Here is a 15441-nt window from a genome sequence, read left to right on the forward strand (position 1 = left end):
GCAACTGGCTCTTAATGAGTCCAACGAACACATGAGCAGACAGAACATGGCTTATTGACAACAGCTTTTAATTCCACTTTGTGTGATTAAGAAAGGGGACAGACAACACAAACATCTTAAGGTTTTAGTGGTAAAGTGCCAACATCTGCTCTATCAGCACCGACACGACTGACTGTGACGAAGGACCATCCACGTTCAACAACGCCCGGAAAAACGTCTGCCACATCCTGGAATACCTGTCGCTGCAGAAAGAGAACCAGGCTTAGTCCTGCCCTTAAAGCTTTGAGCTTAGGTTTAAATCATTTCAGGTAGAATAACGACATGAACCAGCTTTCAGTGTAAACCAAGTTCACATTGGTTGAGTACCAGTGTTCACGTCCACTGAACTGCTCTGCTGTCCAGCCTTGGTCGTCCTTCACCGGCAGCATCTTACTGTTGGTCAGGAGAAGATGGACCGTCTCAGCCACACCTACCAAGTCCACCTGGCAGGTCAACAGGGGATGGAGTTACTACCTGCCAGTCTCAGAGGAACCCTTTGTGTGTACGAAAGGACTGTGTGTGGAGGTGGTACCAGCTGTGGGGAAGCCGTCGGGTCCAGGAGACCCAGTCTGATGTAGGACAGGGCTGAAGGGAGCTGCTGGGCTGATGTGACATTGTGCTGGAGGTCCAGGTCCACAGAGAAGGACCAGTCTACTGGGAAGACCACCAATCTGCCGACCCCACTGTAAAAACAGGCAAGAGTGTGCGGCTGCAGCGCGGCGTGCAGCAGCCTGCTGGAGTGCAGCTGCGACACCATCTGCAGCAGACCGATGGCTCGGGGGACCACAGTCAAATCACTGGGTTCACACTCGCTCCGCTCCTGACACGCAGACACACATTGGTGAGGAGACTTCATAAGTTTGATCCTGTCTAAGACATGCTAGGATTCTCAGAGGGTCAGTCTCACTGTAAACACGTGATCCAGAAGGCCGGTGTAGACTGTGATGCAGCCGTCCAAGAACACAAAGCAGCTGACCTGAGGGAGGTCGTTGGCTTTGGGCAAGCTCTTTTTCAGGCGACTGAACTGATGGAAGTCCCAGGGAACAGAGCAGCTGTCCACCTGCCACAGGTAAACCACATTGTTACCATGGAAACCTGCATGTAATTGTGGGGTCACTGTATCTGATAGGTGTCTGCTCTTCACCTTAATGAGCACGTTGTCAGTATCTTTAACTCCTTTGTAAACACAGAAGTTTCCTCTATCCACCACTTTGGACAAGCTCACGTAGATGTTGCCCCCTGGTGACGGAACACAGAATTGCATTATTTAGCCACATCTGCGGAGCATCTGATTCTTCCTAATGACACAGCTGATCAGTTAACAGGTTCTGGATGGAATGGTGGATCACTTCAACACATTTCAGCTGGTCATGAACCCGGGCCCGTACCCAGCTGCACACAGCTGCTTTCCTCCAAAGCCGGGAGGTGGCCACCCTCCGAGTGAAGGTCGGGAGAGGAAGCAACATCACAGAGCTCCAGAAGCTGCGACCGCACATCGGGATCACATGGATCCACAGAAGCTCCAGCTGGGGAAAGGTCAGAAATCATCACACACTGAAGGGAGGCACTCGTGCTCTGATCACCTTGCCAGTAAACATCTAAGAGAATATTCATAAATTAAGGTTCTAAAACTATTTACTTCTTCCTATAAATACATTTGTCCTGACTTTCCCACATCCAGCCTTAAAAAACAGAAATTCCACTCAATCACTAGTCGTTTTTCAATTGGATTGAAGATTTGCTGCTGCTCTTTTATGTCCACATTCATTATGTTAGATCCAAGGTTACCAGTCAGTGCACAGCCTGGAGATGCACCACGGACCTCCAGGTCCTGGTAGTCTTCCAGAGAACTGTGGTTTCCAGCAGACAGACTGGTTTCCTCAATGGGACTCAGCACTGGGATTTTGGACCCTGGTCTCTCAGGGATAGACGGAGGGTGAGAGTGAGCCGGAGTCTGGTCCTCAGTCATCCATTCATGATGATTTGCTACAGAAAATGTGTTTTAGATAAACACATTGAACAATGACCTCAACTGCAGATCAGTCAATCTGAGAAAAAACAGATCTAACAATATATGTAAAGTGAAAACTCACCTTCAGAAGCTGAGCAGAGTCCAAACTGGATCACAGGGCTGGTCTGTGCGCAGCTCTGCTAAAGGAACAGACACAGCATGACAAGATAGTACAGACCTTCAAAGACCAAGCACCAGCAAGTTGGGGAGTCAGATTGTTTCCTATCTCATCCCATTCATATCCAAACAGAATTGGGCCCAGCTCACATGTTTATCCTAGTGTATCCATGGAAATATTCCAGCAAGGTTTCCACTTGTACCATGTGCTACTGTGTGTGTATTCTTGTATTGTATTGCAACCTGCTTCCACTGCCAAGATTCGGTGCCGGTCACTGGCTGCTGATGCAATTTTCTCGCTGTGGGACTAATAAATGCATTCTCATGACTCACTATCCCCAAACACATGGTCCATCAGGTCTATACACACGTTAAATAAAGTCCATTTTCACATTATTTTGCTCCTGAAATGCAGCAGGAACAAAAAGTTAGAGAGATGTTACATTCCTGTAAAAAAAATGAGTGAGGAGTTTTTCAGTTGAACCAACCTGAGAGACTCCAGATGGAACCAAAGCACCTGAAACACAGATGGCAAATAGCTGATTATTTATATTATACATATTTACAGTTCAATAGGCTGACTGAAAGAAGCTGTTCTTGTGGCGCGAGGTCCTGGTCCTGATGGACCGGAGCCTCTTGCCAGAGGGAAGAGGCTGAAAGTGTTCATGTCCTGCCCGTCTCTGCCCGATACTGGAGATGTGCAACTCCTGGAGAGTCCAGATGTTGGAGAATGAATCATCATCTACACATCTGTTGGCTCTGTAGGCGAACTGCAGGGGGTCCAGGAGGGCGTCTGTGATGTCTTTGAGATCAAGAGACTTCATGGCTACTGAGGTCAGGGCCACAAGTCTGTAGAGTCCTGTGACTCTCGCCTTTTTGGGGACAGGGATGATAACTGAAAATTTAAAGCAGGCTGCCACATGACAGGTCTCCAGCAAGTTGTTAAAGATGTCTGTGAACACTGGAGACATTGCTGGACAATGGCCGGGGAGGGAGGGTGTTAGGACTGGCCCATTGTTTAACAAAGCAGCAGTAGAAATTGTCCAGGTCGTTGGCCAGACGCAGGTGATTCAGAGAGTGAGGGTCTCTGGGGTGGTAGTTGGGGATAGTCTTGAGCCCTTTCCAGACAGAAGCAGAGTGGTTGGCTGAGACCTGCTGTTCCAGTCTCTCCCCATGAGCAGATTTAGCTTTTCTCAGGTCCATGCTTCGCCTCTTTGCATTTGTCTCTGTTCCCATTTCTGAATGCAGCTTCTTTCTCTGACCTCAGCTGTCTGAGCCTTGCTGTGTCCTTGTTGTAGCTCACACTGGTGCGTGTTGAAATGACACTGTCCTCACAGAAGTATGCGAGAACTGCATCAGAGCATACTGACCATCAACTCTCCCTGATACGTGGTTGCTCAGGATTACAGTCTAGGTTTTATTCTCAAATAATAGTTATTAAATCTAAAGGTCTGTTATTGTGTTTCTCCGTGGTTAATAACATATCAGTAGCTGTGATATGATAAATATTTTTGATAGTCTATTATTAGAGCTGTATTTGGTGGCCATGTCCATGAGATTCACGGTTCAAAAGAAAACCGAGACCAGGTCTCAGACTCACCTGGACCTGGAGCAGGCTGGGATGGGTCCTCAACATGGATCTGGAAGGAGGCAGCAGCTGGAGGTCTGCCGCAGTCACTGGTATGAGAGCTGGAGGCTTCACAAGGCACCTACAGGGACAGCAACAAGATTCAGGGTCCTGTACACAACGCTGGGTCTGTCTCAAGAGCTACTGTCCTGCGGGTTTTCCAACTCTCCCTGCCCCAGCTAATACGGATTACCTTGACCAGGTGTGTTTATGCCCCAGCAGCTAACTGGCACACCTCATCGAGGTAATCAGCAGGGCGACTTGGAGACCCAGCAGGGCAGCAGCTCTAGACGACCAGGGTTGGACACCCCTGCCTCAGACAGACCCAGCGTAGTGTACAGGACCCTGAACATGTGGAAGGAAAGAGGATCGGGCCCTGCACTGAACAGCCAGATGGATCTACAAGTACCGACAGGCTACCTGCATCTGGCTCCTCAAAAACAGGTACAGTCTGTCCTTCTCCTCCAGCACCTGCGACAGCTGCTTCCTCGTCTTCTTCACGTGTTTCATTTTCTCTAAACGAAATGAAAATGGGCAATTATCTAAATCAAACAGTGGCTTAGTGTCAGTGCAGCAAGCACATTGATGTTGTGAGGGAGTCAGTGAACGCACCATCTATCTCTCTGTCTTTGATCTGAAAGTATCTTTCAGCTCGCAGCTCCTCAAAGCTCAACTCGCCTCCTCGTCTCATCAGCAGCTCTGGACAGTACTCACTCCTCACATTGGCCCCATCCTGGTTCTGAGAGCCCAGTTGTCCGCTCAGGTGGGTCCCTCTGATTGAGAAGACAGGGTCCACCTGCATGACCAGCCCCTCAGCCATCTGGATGTGGAGAACTAATCACTTCTCACCGGTAGGTCTGACCCGACCAGGGATCTGTAATCATTTTGTAGATGTCATACCATCATAAAGCTAACGGTTACGGGCTTTTATTTGCAGATCATTCGGGCACGTGAGGCTCAACGCGGAATCAGAGTAAAACCAAGCCCGAGGTGCGTCCCCTGCCGTGGAACGTTATGCTGCTTCTCCTGTAAACGGGACTTTCTCTGAGTTTCAGCAGGTTTGATCGCAGGCTAATAAATAAAGAAACCAACTGTCACAAACCTGCTTATGAAGGGAAACCCAGCAACCGCTTTTGGCTCGTTTCGTCTCGTTGCCTCGTGTGAAACCAAAAACCTTTTTTACTTTTAGCGGATGTTTTGGAGTATAAACGGCGTCCTCTCCGACGTCAACTTGAAATTTTCGCCTTTACGTTGATTGGACGCTCAACGAAAAGAGGCCAGTCGTCACTTCCGCTGTTCCCTGCAGTGGCCGCGCCGCCCCCTGCTGGCCGCAATCAGACAAGACAGACAGGCGCACATTCTGCACCGTGCGTCCTACGAGTGAGTGGAAGCGGCGCTTCTGTGGTGACTGTTGAATTTAGGATCTGGAATATATAATGCAGCAGCTAATAAAACGTTTCATAATTACTAGAACTCTATTTGGTGAAGAACTTGTCACAAGGGTGGAAAAAGTAATTCATTGTGCCGCTCCAAACCAAAGAACATGTGCGTCAACCCCATACCCTATAGGCAAGATCATGATTTTGCGCCCTCTACTCACCACCATTCCACCCCACTCATGATTACCACAGAAAGTGGTGGACTGGTGTGAACAGAACCACCTCCAACTGAACATCAGTAAAACTAAGAAACTTAGGAAATCTGGGAGTGCTGTCACAATGAAGAGGTGGTGATTGAGTACAAATACCTGGGAGTGGACAATAAACTGGACTGGAAAAAGAACTCGTCAGCTGTGAACAAAAGGCTCAGAGCAGGATGTACTTCCTGAGGAGGCTCAGGTCTTTTAACGTCTACAGCTCCATGCTGAGGATGTTCTATGAGTCTGTGGGTCCAGTGTTTTAGGCTGTGGTCTGTGGGGCAGCAGCATGAATGGAGCAGACAGTAACAGACTGGACAAAGTGATCAGGAGGGCTGGTTCTGTTCTGGGGGTGGAGCTGGACCCCCTCCATGCTGTAGCTGAGAGGAGGATGCTGGTCCAACTCCTCTCTATAGACGACACCTCCACCCCCACACAGTGTGCTGGACAGAGGAGCACCTTCAGCCACAGCTGATCAGTATTAGGTTCTGCACAGAACGCCACCAGAGAACCTTCCTACCGGTGCCATCAGCCTGTACAACTCTTCCTCTGTCTGGAAGGGTCCACCTGTATCTGTGTAGTATTAGTACATATGTGTATGTATGTCTGCAGCAGTCCATAGAAGTTGTATGTGCGTACAAAGTAATTAGTGGATCCAGTTCAACAAGCAGGATGTATTAAGCTGAATGTATAAGTAATTGTTACAAACTCCCGCTTGACAGGACGCAGAAACAGGAGAGGAGATAGCGGAGGGGGAAACAATAACTTACGCCCGCACCGAACTGGAAAATACTGGTCACAGAGCTTAGACACATCACTCACTATAGAGTGGGGAGTATCAGCACTACAGCCACATGCACCTGCACACAGCCACAACTTAATATTGGTTATTAAGGTTATAATTATTGGAAATATTTGGTTTAGCATTAAACCATATACTGTATGTTTCCCTGGCCGCATCCGCTGACCAGGTCACAGAGGAAAAGGGAAAGACCCCAATTGCATGACCCAAAACCAGAAACTCAAATGAACAAATAGTTTATTAAATACAACAAACATAAACTCACTGCCACATCAGGATAAATAACAAACACAGGCAGGTATGAAACTTAACTAATGCTCTGCACCGCAGAAAAGTTTTAAACAGATGAATGAATAAACAAATGAATAAACTAAAAATCACTGCAGTTGCAGAAAACAAAACTGAGTACGCTACTCACTAAACTAATACACTCCGTCCTCTACGGGCAAAATCCTAAACATGCAAAACACAAGACAATGACTCACAGAACAGACTTGACAGTGGACGAAAAACACAAGACATCCGGGAACCCAAAAATCTCCACAGCTTCAAAATGCCTCTGATCCACTTCTTTTGTAGATAAAGTGAAACTGTTGTGGAAATTTCCCATAAAGAGGCAGATGAGAGAGTTGTCTTTTGAGAGATATATTATAAAAATGAAGGAAGATAAAAAATAATGGAGAAAGCAATTCAAAAGCATGGATGTTGATCGTGCACATCAACAAACCAAAAACCAGATGGGAGATCAGTGCACACACCACGAAGGTGTGATGCAAAAGCCCACGATCCTCAACTTGCTTCTGCCTTTTAACCCCTTTCTCTGGCTCTGGTGGAATGTCTCTCTGCAGCAATGGAATTGTTTGCGCCACCTTATCTCGCTGTGAGTGAGAATGTTTGCTTTCTCACTTCTGCATCGTCATGTCTTGTTATCCAAAGGAAGGAACACCGAGCTTCCAAGACAAGATGCATTGGCTTTAACAGCCTTGGGTCTGGTGGGGAGTCAGATAGGATGGAGCCAGAGTCCAGGTGTAAAAGACAAACATATATCTTAAATTATTAGTCAGTCAAATGGAACGTCAGATGTTTAGACTTGATGTACGTCAGGGCACAAGAGATTAGTTGTTTGTGTAAGAATGTTCAGTATTGCACCTAACCAGCACATGACGACTGTGTTGGATAAGAAATAGCACAAAGGCACAATTTTTCCATTACAGAAACCAGTCGCTGAAAACAAACAAATAAATAAGGCAAAACAACAAGATTTTATTAGGCACAAAAGAAACAAACAAACAAATAAATAAAGATACACCTTAGGCAAACACATTCAGTCCTGTTGTTAACTGTTAAGTAATAATATCTATAATAATATTAGGGTGTGTGCATACAATACATAAATACACTCATATACATATGCCTATGAATATATACTATTACATATGATCGCATCATAATTAATAGCTGCGACCTACAATATCGTCTCTTGATGTTTTGTCCTCCTTGTTTTCTGATAGCGAGACTTCAGGACAGAAGTGACTAGAAAAAACACCACATACTGTATTATGACTTCTAATCGAGAGTATGCAATTTGATTGGACCAGAGAGGCATTCCACGCTGACAGCGCAAGGGACCAAAGGCAGAAACGACTTGAAGATTGTGAGCTCCTTGCATCACACCTCCGTGGTGTATGTTCTGATCTCCCCAGCTGGTTTTTGGTTTGTTGATGTGTACAATCAACATCCATGTTTTTGATTTGCTTTCCCTTTCATCACAATAGATCACACAAAAGACAACTCATCGTCTTCTTTGCAGGAAATTTTCATGACAACATAGCTATGTATATGTATGTATTTCTACATATATTACATGTCTGTCCTGATAATATGTTTTGCTATTTTCAGTCTTCCCTTCTATACTATGTAAAAGCAATTTCCCTCTGTGATTAATAACATTTATTGAATCTTGAATCTTGAACACGCTTCATGTGCGCGGGTTGATGTGCAGCCACCTTCTTATTGCTAAGAGCGCTTTATCAGACTCTGCCCTGGTTATGATTTGGTCCTGTTTCCCTCTTTATCCTTCCAGTAGCCATTTAATTTGTGGACTCACTTTTCTTGACGGGATGATACTCACAATGCCTTGTGTTTGGGAACCGTGTTCCTGGACTTAGAAGGAGTTTTTCAAGTAGCCCACATAGTGAAGCCTACTTGGCCATGTGGCAGACACTGACTAATGCATGCTGCTATCTTGTCTGTCCATCACTACACCTCGCATAAACCCCATTGCTAGAAAACATTTCCTGTTTCCTCAGCGGTGCCTTACTCTCTGCCCTGCGCCTCTGCAGAGGATTAGTGCAGCATTCCTATTTACCCACACACTATTATAATCAATAAAAACTCTCCAAGTTCCATCTTGTGGGGTTCAAACCCAGAGTGCATATTGTAAAACACACCTGTCTGTCTGTGAGAGCTCCTTTGTGTGGAATGCCGTAAAACCTGTCAGCGAGCTCCACCCCGTGAAGACGTGTAGGCTCCCTCCCCTCCAACAATAGGTGCAGGGAAACAACATGGAGTACAATGCTGGAGCTGAACGAGAGCAGAGATCCAGTTCCTGTTCACAGAGGGAAATGGCCCAGACAAGACAAGAGACGTTCTTCTGTTCCATCTGTCTAGACCGACTGACGGATCCAGTGACTGTATCCTGCGGACATGGCTACTGCATGAAGTGTATTAAAACATACTTGGATGAAGAGGATCAGGAGAAAACCCACAAGTGTCCACAGTGTAGAAAGGTCTTCACACAGAGACCTGTCCTGCGGAAAGATACTGCGTTAGCAGGTTTATTAGAGGAGCTGACAATAATTGGAGGCACTGCTCCACAGAAGAAGCCGAGGGAGAACATCTGCTCCCCTCACAATGAGGTGATGCAGCTGTTGTGGCAGACTGATCAGTGTAGAGACCACAACACTGACTCAGCTGCAACAGAGAGGACTGAGAGGCAGAGAGTGAAAGGGAGTCGTCTGAGGATCCAGCAGAGGATCCAGGACAGACACGAGGAGGTGAAGCTGCTCCAGCAGGAGGTGGAGGCCATCGGCCGCTCTGCTGATCAGACGGTCGAGGACAGTGAGAAGCTCTTCACTGAGCTGATCCGTCTCCTGGAGCAGAGAAGGTGTGAGGTGACGCAGCGGATCAGATCCCAGCAGGAAACTGAAGTGGGTCGAGTCAAAGAGCTGCAGGAGAAGCTGGAGCAGGAGATCGCTGAGCTGCAGAGGAAGGAGGCTGAGCTGGAGCAGCTCTCACACACACGCCATCACATCCAGTTTCTACACGGCGACCCGTCACTGTCAGCGCTGAGTGGACCCACACACTCCTCCAGAACCAACAGCCGCCCTCTGAGATACTTTGAGGACGTGACAGCAGCCGTGTCAAAGCTCAGAGAGCGACTACAGGAGGTTCTGAGGGAGATGTGGGCCGAGGTCCCACTGTCAGTCACTGAAGTGGATGCTTTACTACCTTCGTCAGACCTGAAAGCAAAGCTCGAAACCAGAGCTGATTTCCTCCACTATTCCTGCCAAATCACACTGGATCCTCACACAGCACACACGTACCTGTTACTATCTGACGGCAACCGAAAAGCCACTCTGATGAGCAAACAACAGTCTTCCTCTGGTCCCTCAGAGCGGTTCTCCTACTGGCAGCAGGTTCTGGGTCGGCAGGGTCTGATGGGGCGCTGCTACTGGGAGGTGGCCTGGAGAGGGACGGGTGTCTACATCGCCGCGTCCTATGGCAGCATCCACAGACAGGGACACGTCAATCTACAGGGATTCGGGAGAAATGACAAATCATGGGCTTTACTGTGTTACATGAACTCTTACAGTTTTTTGTACAACAATTGCAAAAGTTCTGTGTCTGGTCCCGTGTCCTCCAGAATCGGAGTGTACCTGGACCACAGAGCAGGGGTTCTGTCCTTCTACAGTGTCTCTGGAACCATGACTCTACTCCACCGAGTCCAGACTACATTCACTGAGCCGCTCTATGCCGGAGTTTCACTGATTTACAATGGAGATACTGCTGAGTTCTGTATGTTCAAACCTGGACCCACCACAGACACAATCATCTGACTGGTGTCGATCAGAACTCTAATGGTCACAACCACAGACAAGGAGGATTTTCCTCCAGAGATTCCTGTGAAACCAATTAATGCAGCGAGGCACAGAAGCTGCTTTAGTAATAATCAGTGAATAGTTGAAAGCTGATGAATACGTTTCTACATGTTGACACTCAGAAGAAGCTACTGTAGAATATTGAATATAGAATATAACTTAATATAAGTTATGACGTGAATAAAACAGCTGATTCAGGAGTTTTGTCTGTTTTGAGTCCAGATTCTGAGGCTAAGCTTAGTGTGAAACTAAAATAGAGTTACAGTAAGCTTAGAGCAGACACGCAGAATGAAGCAGGAACCTCGGAACGAAGAGTATCTGTATGCAAACAGGGGTCCGATCCAGTAGAACCCCAGGCTGCCCCTAAATCTCTCACTGAAACAAGACCAAAAGCCGTTCTGACCCGACATAACGTAAACCCGGACTGTACCGTTTACCCCCTACAGGACGCCGAACCTCCCACAGGTGTGGCCACACCTGGATTGACGTCACCCTAATGCTCTTCCTGTTTGTGTAAGAATCTCACCTGAGCGGCAGGACGGACACGAAGAGTTCGACCGGAGCAGAGTTTAAACTGTGAAACGGGCGGCCCAGAACAGACAGAAGGAGGGCGAACCGGTCCGGTCCGGTGGCGTTAACGCTTTATTCTGCTCCTTTCACACCGACTGCAGCTGAAAATGCCTCCGTCCACCTCCGTCCTGCTGCTCCTCTCACTGTCGCTGCTGCCGCGCGGCGGAGCAGCGGACTGCGGCGAGAACTTTCGAACCGGTCGGGAAGACTTTGTGGTGGACGCGAAAGACTCGGTAAGGGACGGAGCGGCGCTGCTCGGTACCGTGTACGTGGACTCGAGTGCGGAATGTAAGAACGTGTGCTGTTCGGAGCCGCGCTGCAACATGGCGCTGTTCCAAATAGGAGCGGCAGAGGCGGAAAACCGCACGTGCGTGCTGTTCAACTGCGTCTACAGAAACCGCTTCGTGTGCAGGTTCGCGAACCGGGCCGGATACCTGAGCTACGTAACAAAGCCCGTGTTCCAGAAGTACCTGAGGGACCCGCAGCGGAAAGGTGGGTCCACACCTGTTGTTACAGTGTCGACGCCTGCGTTTGTTACCAGATTAAAATAAAAAGCTTGTGTTATTTAAAGTACCACATGGCGTCATAAGTTGGCAGGGCATCTAGGACCAGTAGCAGAGTTTCAGCATCGGGTCTCTCTGAAACTGCCCTGACAGCAGAGCAGGGTGTGACCCGCATGTTTAGCTGGTGACAGTTCACATTAGTCGCGTTCTCAAGAAGTGAAGTTGGACTTTTCCAGGTAACAGCTGCTCCACGGTTGAGGGTTCGAACTTTGGCCACAGAGGACCTGCAGGACTCCTAGAGTCCCGTCCTCACTGGTTCTGCTCTCTCACCTGTGTCTGCAGGTAAGCTGCATCTCCCCATCGCCAACGCGGGCCGTGATATTGTGGTTCAGCCCGGAGAGGCCGTGTTGCTCAATGGCATTGAGAGCGAAGCGCTGGGCGGCGCCAAGATCGTTGACTACAGCTGGAGCTTGGAGAGCGGAGACGAAGACGTCGTCATGGAGGTAGGGGCTCACCTGCAGAGCAACAACCCGCTAAACCAGACGCAACTCAAAAGGTTCTGCTCTTACTGTTTATTCCACTGTGTTGTAGGTTGGTGCCATCGTTGGAGCTCAGGTGAAGCAGAACGTGCTCTCGAATTAACATTGTGAATGTGATTGTGCAGAAGACCGACCTGCCCGACCAGATGAATGTCACCAACCTGCTACCGGGCCTGTACGTCTTCAAACTGACCGTCACCGACTCAAACGGCCAGGCTGACGGGGACCAGGTGGAGGTCCGGGTCCTGGACCTGCAGCAGTCCAGCTGTGAGTGTTGGTGACAAACTGCTCTTAGAAGCTGTTTTTTTACCTCCTTTTTGTCAACCTGCAGTTCTTTGTTTTCAGTGGCTAAAACCACACGGTCACTGACTCATCAAGTTGAGATTAACCAGTGCCGTGTGTGTGTGTGAGTGAGTGAGAACGAACTCCCTGTATGGGTTCAATTCATGCACCGATACTTGTCTGTACTTGCAGCACATTGAATACTATAAGCCACCATTAGACCAGAAATGACTTCTGAGCAGTAGATTTAGGTCAAAACAGCTGATGATGTAATAGGTGTCATCACTTTGATGTTTTTCTGTCTAGTTGATGTTATTTATTTAAGAGCTGCTACATCTGTACAGAAGGTCCATAAATATTTGGACAGCAATATGATTTTCATCATCTTTTATATTTAGAATAAGAAAACCTCTAAATTTCCTGCAGTGGGAAAATTGCGACTCACAACAGCACAATAAAACACAGTAGAGTTGAAAAATACAGCATCATAAGTAAAATACAGCATGTGAAGGAACCATATTCATGCTAAAATAAAAGATCTGGACAGTGATGTACAGATCTGCTGCCTGTATTAATGCTACACTGCGTCTCTGTCAGTGTACTGTCTGACTCCAATGAAGCCCGGCCCGTGTCGCGCTGCCTTTCCTCGCTGGTTCTACAGCGCCGCCAACGGCAGCTGTCAGCCGTTTACCTTTGGAGGCTGCAAACCCAACCAGAACAACTACCTGAGCCCAGAGGACTGCACGGCCGCCTGCCGGGGTGTAACAGGTAGCGTTCAGGGGACGCAAACGGGACAAGAGCTGTACAACGTATGCTGCTACACAAACCTGATCTGTTGTCTTTTGTCCACAGCGTCGTTCGAGAGGAGCATCATGCTGCCTAGCTCTGGTCTGCCCCACAATGCACCTCTTCACACATAAGTGCTGCAGCATAATGTCAGGGATAGCTAACTGTGTGTGTGTGTGTGTGTGTGTGTGTGTGTGTGTGTGTGTGTGTGTGTGTGTGTGTGTGTGTGTGTGTGTGTGTGTGTGTGTGTGTGTGTGTGTGTGTGTGTGTGTGTGTGTGTGTGTGTGTGTGTGTGTGTGTGTGTGTGTGTGTGTGTGTGTGTGTGTGTGTGGTGTGGTGTGTGTGTGTGTGTGTGTGTGTGTGTGTGTTCGTGTTCGTGTTCATTCAGTAGTCTGTGACTCCACCTGTCATCCTGACCAGCTGAAATGTGATGGACACTGCTGTCTGGACCGGAGTCTGGAGTGTGATGGAGTGAAGCACTGCATTGACGGAACAGACGAGACATACTGCAGCAAATGTAACACACAAACACACACATACCTGAGACTAAACCTGCACCTATGACCTTCCTCCTCCTCCTCTTCCTCAGTGAACCACACCTTCTCTCGCCTGATGAGTATCAACATTGACCCAAGGGAAGGTGAGCGTAACTCCAGAACAAACTTTCTACCATGAGAACGTGTCAGGCTACATGCTAACGGTGCTGCCCCCACAGCCCAGTGCACACAGTCTCCCCACACAGGTCCGTGCCGGGCAAGTCACACCCGCTGGTACTACGACCCCGTGCAGAGGAAATGCTTCCAGTTCACCTACGGCGGCTGTGACGCAAACAACAATAACTTTGAAAGGAAGGAGAAGTGCAGCAGCGCCTGCGATGGAGTAACGGGTACGAAGCGAGATGCTGCAGTGCAGGCCTACGGAGCAACAGTACCACCACACTTGGACTCATTTATTCCTGTGTCTCTGCAGAAAGCAGCGTATTTTCCAGAGGGATGTTTGAACGTTACGAGGCTGATGATGATGATGATGATCATGAAGAAGGCTCAGGTCAGTTAAATGTATTAAATTTCTGACTCGCCAAATATTTCTCAAGCCAATCGTTTCTAGGTTCAAGCAGTGAAATCATGCAGTCATGTAATCAGATAATCGCTGCTTCTACATGTTAACTACACTACCCAGGGTGGATTTAGGTCTCCTTCAGTGGTTAAAGCGTTGCAGCTGACAGAAAATGACATCATCGTGTTCTCCCCAGGACACGTGGCGCTGGCAGTGATTCTGACGGTGTCCATCTTGGCCTTGTTGGCCATCGGGGTCTACTGTGTGCTGAGGGCCCGGAAAGCAAGGAGCCATGAGCCTGTTGCAACCAGTCCTGCTGCGACATCATCTGAGCAGAACACGCTTGTTTACAACAGCACCACTAAACCTGTATGATGTCATCACGACATCTATGATGTCACAGGTTCTGTTTGATGTACTGGGTGTTGTCAGGAAGCCGTCAACCTCTTCTCTGGCTTTCAGAGGGTCCTTGTTTTTTAGTTTGCTGAGACTCTGTCCTGTTTCAGTATGTCTTATCATATTTGACTTTGTGTGTGTGTGTGTATGTATGTATGTATGTATGTATATATACACACACACAACGGCTCTCAGGTTTAGATTAATGTGAATTGGTTTTACTGTAAATATCAAGTTCAGATCGTTTTAATAGTCTTGTCTGTAACATCAGTTGCCATTGTTTTGTATTTTACTTTGTCAATAAAATGTCAAAAACAATAATCATGTCACTAAGTTTTACTTCATAAGCAAAAATAAACCATAGACGTTTGGGTTTTAGAAGCTGAACCATCAGGAGCTGGACTAGGCTGGTTCTGGTCCAGACCTCAAGCGTTTACTAGTGTGTGTTCCAGAGGTTTGGTTAATCTCTGTTTAGAACGGGTTGAAACTGGCGTCCTCGGTCGTGTTTGGACTCGTCTCCAACCGACTTCGTTCTCTGCCACCCTGACACCGAACAGTTTTATTAGCGTCCAGCAGAAGACAAGCTGTGCAGTTTAGTCACATTAATCAATAAATTGAATTTTATTCGAAAAGTTTAACATATATTTATTAACATTATTTAAAGACTAACTTGGTAAACACATTTCAGAATGAATGTATATAATGTGGATAAAAGACTAAAACTGAATGTATTAACTTTGAGAGTTGAAAAGCTTTACTCTACATTAAGTTTACCTTTGATCTGTAAATATTTCAGGTGTAGTCGTCTATTTTTTTCTGATTTTCAAATAAAAATGTCTCCAGCGTTCTAATATGAAAGTGCATCCAGATGCAGGGCGTCCAGATGAGATGTTACAGATGAAGCTGTGCTGCCCCCT

At 47.4% G+C, this 15441-nt stretch overlaps 3 protein-coding genes and 1 long non-coding RNA gene across 10 annotated transcripts; 3 read left to right on the plus strand and 1 right to left on the minus strand.

The window, feature by feature from the left end:
- Positions 1-51: 51 nt before the first annotated feature.
- On the minus strand, positions 52-4614 carry bub1ba (BUB1 mitotic checkpoint serine/threonine kinase Ba). Of its 2 annotated transcripts, none has more exons than XM_041069608.2 (12): positions 4407-4614; positions 4215-4309; positions 3768-3876; positions 2656-2684; positions 2133-2187; positions 1828-2025; positions 1428-1565; positions 1184-1278; positions 947-1099; positions 572-859; positions 367-482; positions 52-242 (listed from the first exon to the last, which is right to left on the minus strand). In XM_041069608.2, exons 1-12 carry the CDS (start codon positions 4612-4614, stop codon positions 125-127), a joined length of 1602 nt encoding a protein of 533 aa, XP_040925542.1. In that variant the 3' UTR covers positions 52-124. The 2 variants fall into 2 exon arrangements, with proteins under 2 accessions (XP_040925542.1, XP_040925541.1); XM_041069607.2 differs by having other exon boundaries at positions 2133-2190.
- LOC129603729 (uncharacterized) lies at positions 969-4903 on the plus strand. Of its 5 annotated transcripts, none has more exons than XR_008693925.1 (6): positions 969-1108; positions 1358-1575; positions 2933-3921; positions 4014-4238; positions 4492-4645; positions 4732-4903. It is a non-coding gene; the product is annotated as an uncharacterized LOC129603729 (long non-coding RNA). The 5 variants fall into 5 exon arrangements; XR_008693927.1 differs by having other exon boundaries at positions 4017-4238; XR_008693929.1 differs by having other exon boundaries at positions 2933-3001; positions 4017-4238.
- A 3889-nt stretch (positions 4904-8792) lies between these two features.
- Positions 8793-10721, plus strand: LOC114849987 (tripartite motif-containing protein 16-like protein). The gene has a single exon (XM_029141884.2). It carries the CDS (start codon positions 8797-8799, stop codon positions 10348-10350), a length of 1554 nt encoding a protein of 517 aa, XP_028997717.1. The 5' UTR covers positions 8793-8796; the 3' UTR covers positions 10351-10721.
- Positions 10722-10917: 196 nt separating this feature from the next.
- On the plus strand, positions 10918-14845 carry LOC114849989 (kunitz-type protease inhibitor 1-like). Of its 2 annotated transcripts, none has more exons than XM_029141888.3 (10): positions 10918-11454; positions 11808-11968; positions 12130-12271; positions 12884-13054; positions 13139-13174; positions 13461-13589; positions 13662-13712; positions 13788-13958; positions 14042-14119; positions 14325-14845. In XM_029141888.3, the coding sequence occupies exons 1-10, from the start codon at positions 11070-11072 to the stop codon at positions 14501-14503; spliced, it is 1503 nt and encodes a 500-aa protein (XP_028997721.1). In that variant the 5' UTR covers positions 10918-11069; the 3' UTR covers positions 14504-14845. The 2 variants fall into 2 exon arrangements, with proteins under 2 accessions (XP_028997721.1, XP_028997722.1); XM_029141889.3 differs by having other exon boundaries at positions 13464-13589.
- The last annotated feature ends 596 nt before the right edge of the window (positions 14846-15441 follow it).

Source organism: Betta splendens, chromosome 24 (genome assembly GCF_900634795.4).
Source record: "Betta splendens chromosome 24, fBetSpl5.4, whole genome shotgun sequence".
In the NCBI taxonomy this organism is placed as follows: Eukaryota; Metazoa; Chordata; class Actinopteri; order Anabantiformes; family Osphronemidae; genus Betta; species Betta splendens.

What these genes read in the sequence shown, in the direction of transcription:
- bub1ba (XM_041069607.2), bottom strand. Translation starts at nt 4,614, where the DNA reads ATGGCTGAGGGGCTGGTCATGCAGGTGGACCCTGTCTTCTCAATCAGA. An exon ending in TTTTGAGGAGCCAGATGCAG is followed by an intron (nt 3,877 to 4,214) that starts GTAGCCTGTCGG and finishes CTGTCCCTGTAG; the next exon opens with GTGCCTTGTGAAGCCTCCAG. An exon ending in CTGACAACGTGCTCATTAAG is followed by an intron (nt 1,100 to 1,183) that starts GTGAAGAGCAGA and finishes TACCTGTGGCAG; the next exon opens with GTGGACAGCTGCTCTGTTCC.
- LOC114849987 (XM_029141884.2), top strand. Translation starts at nt 8,797, where the DNA reads ATGGAGTACAATGCTGGAGCTGAACGAGAGCAGAGATCCAGTTCCTGT.
- LOC114849989 (XM_029141888.3), top strand. Translation starts at nt 11,070, where the DNA reads ATGCCTCCGTCCACCTCCGTCCTGCTGCTCCTCTCACTGTCGCTGCTG. An exon ending in ACGAAGACGTCGTCATGGAG is followed by an intron (nt 11,969 to 12,129) that starts GTAGGGGCTCAC and finishes GTGATTGTGCAG; the next exon opens with AAGACCGACCTGCCCGACCA. An exon ending in CATCATGCTGCCTAGCTCTG is followed by an intron (nt 13,175 to 13,460) that starts GTCTGCCCCACA and finishes GTGTTCATTCAG; the next exon opens with TAGTCTGTGACTCCACCTGT.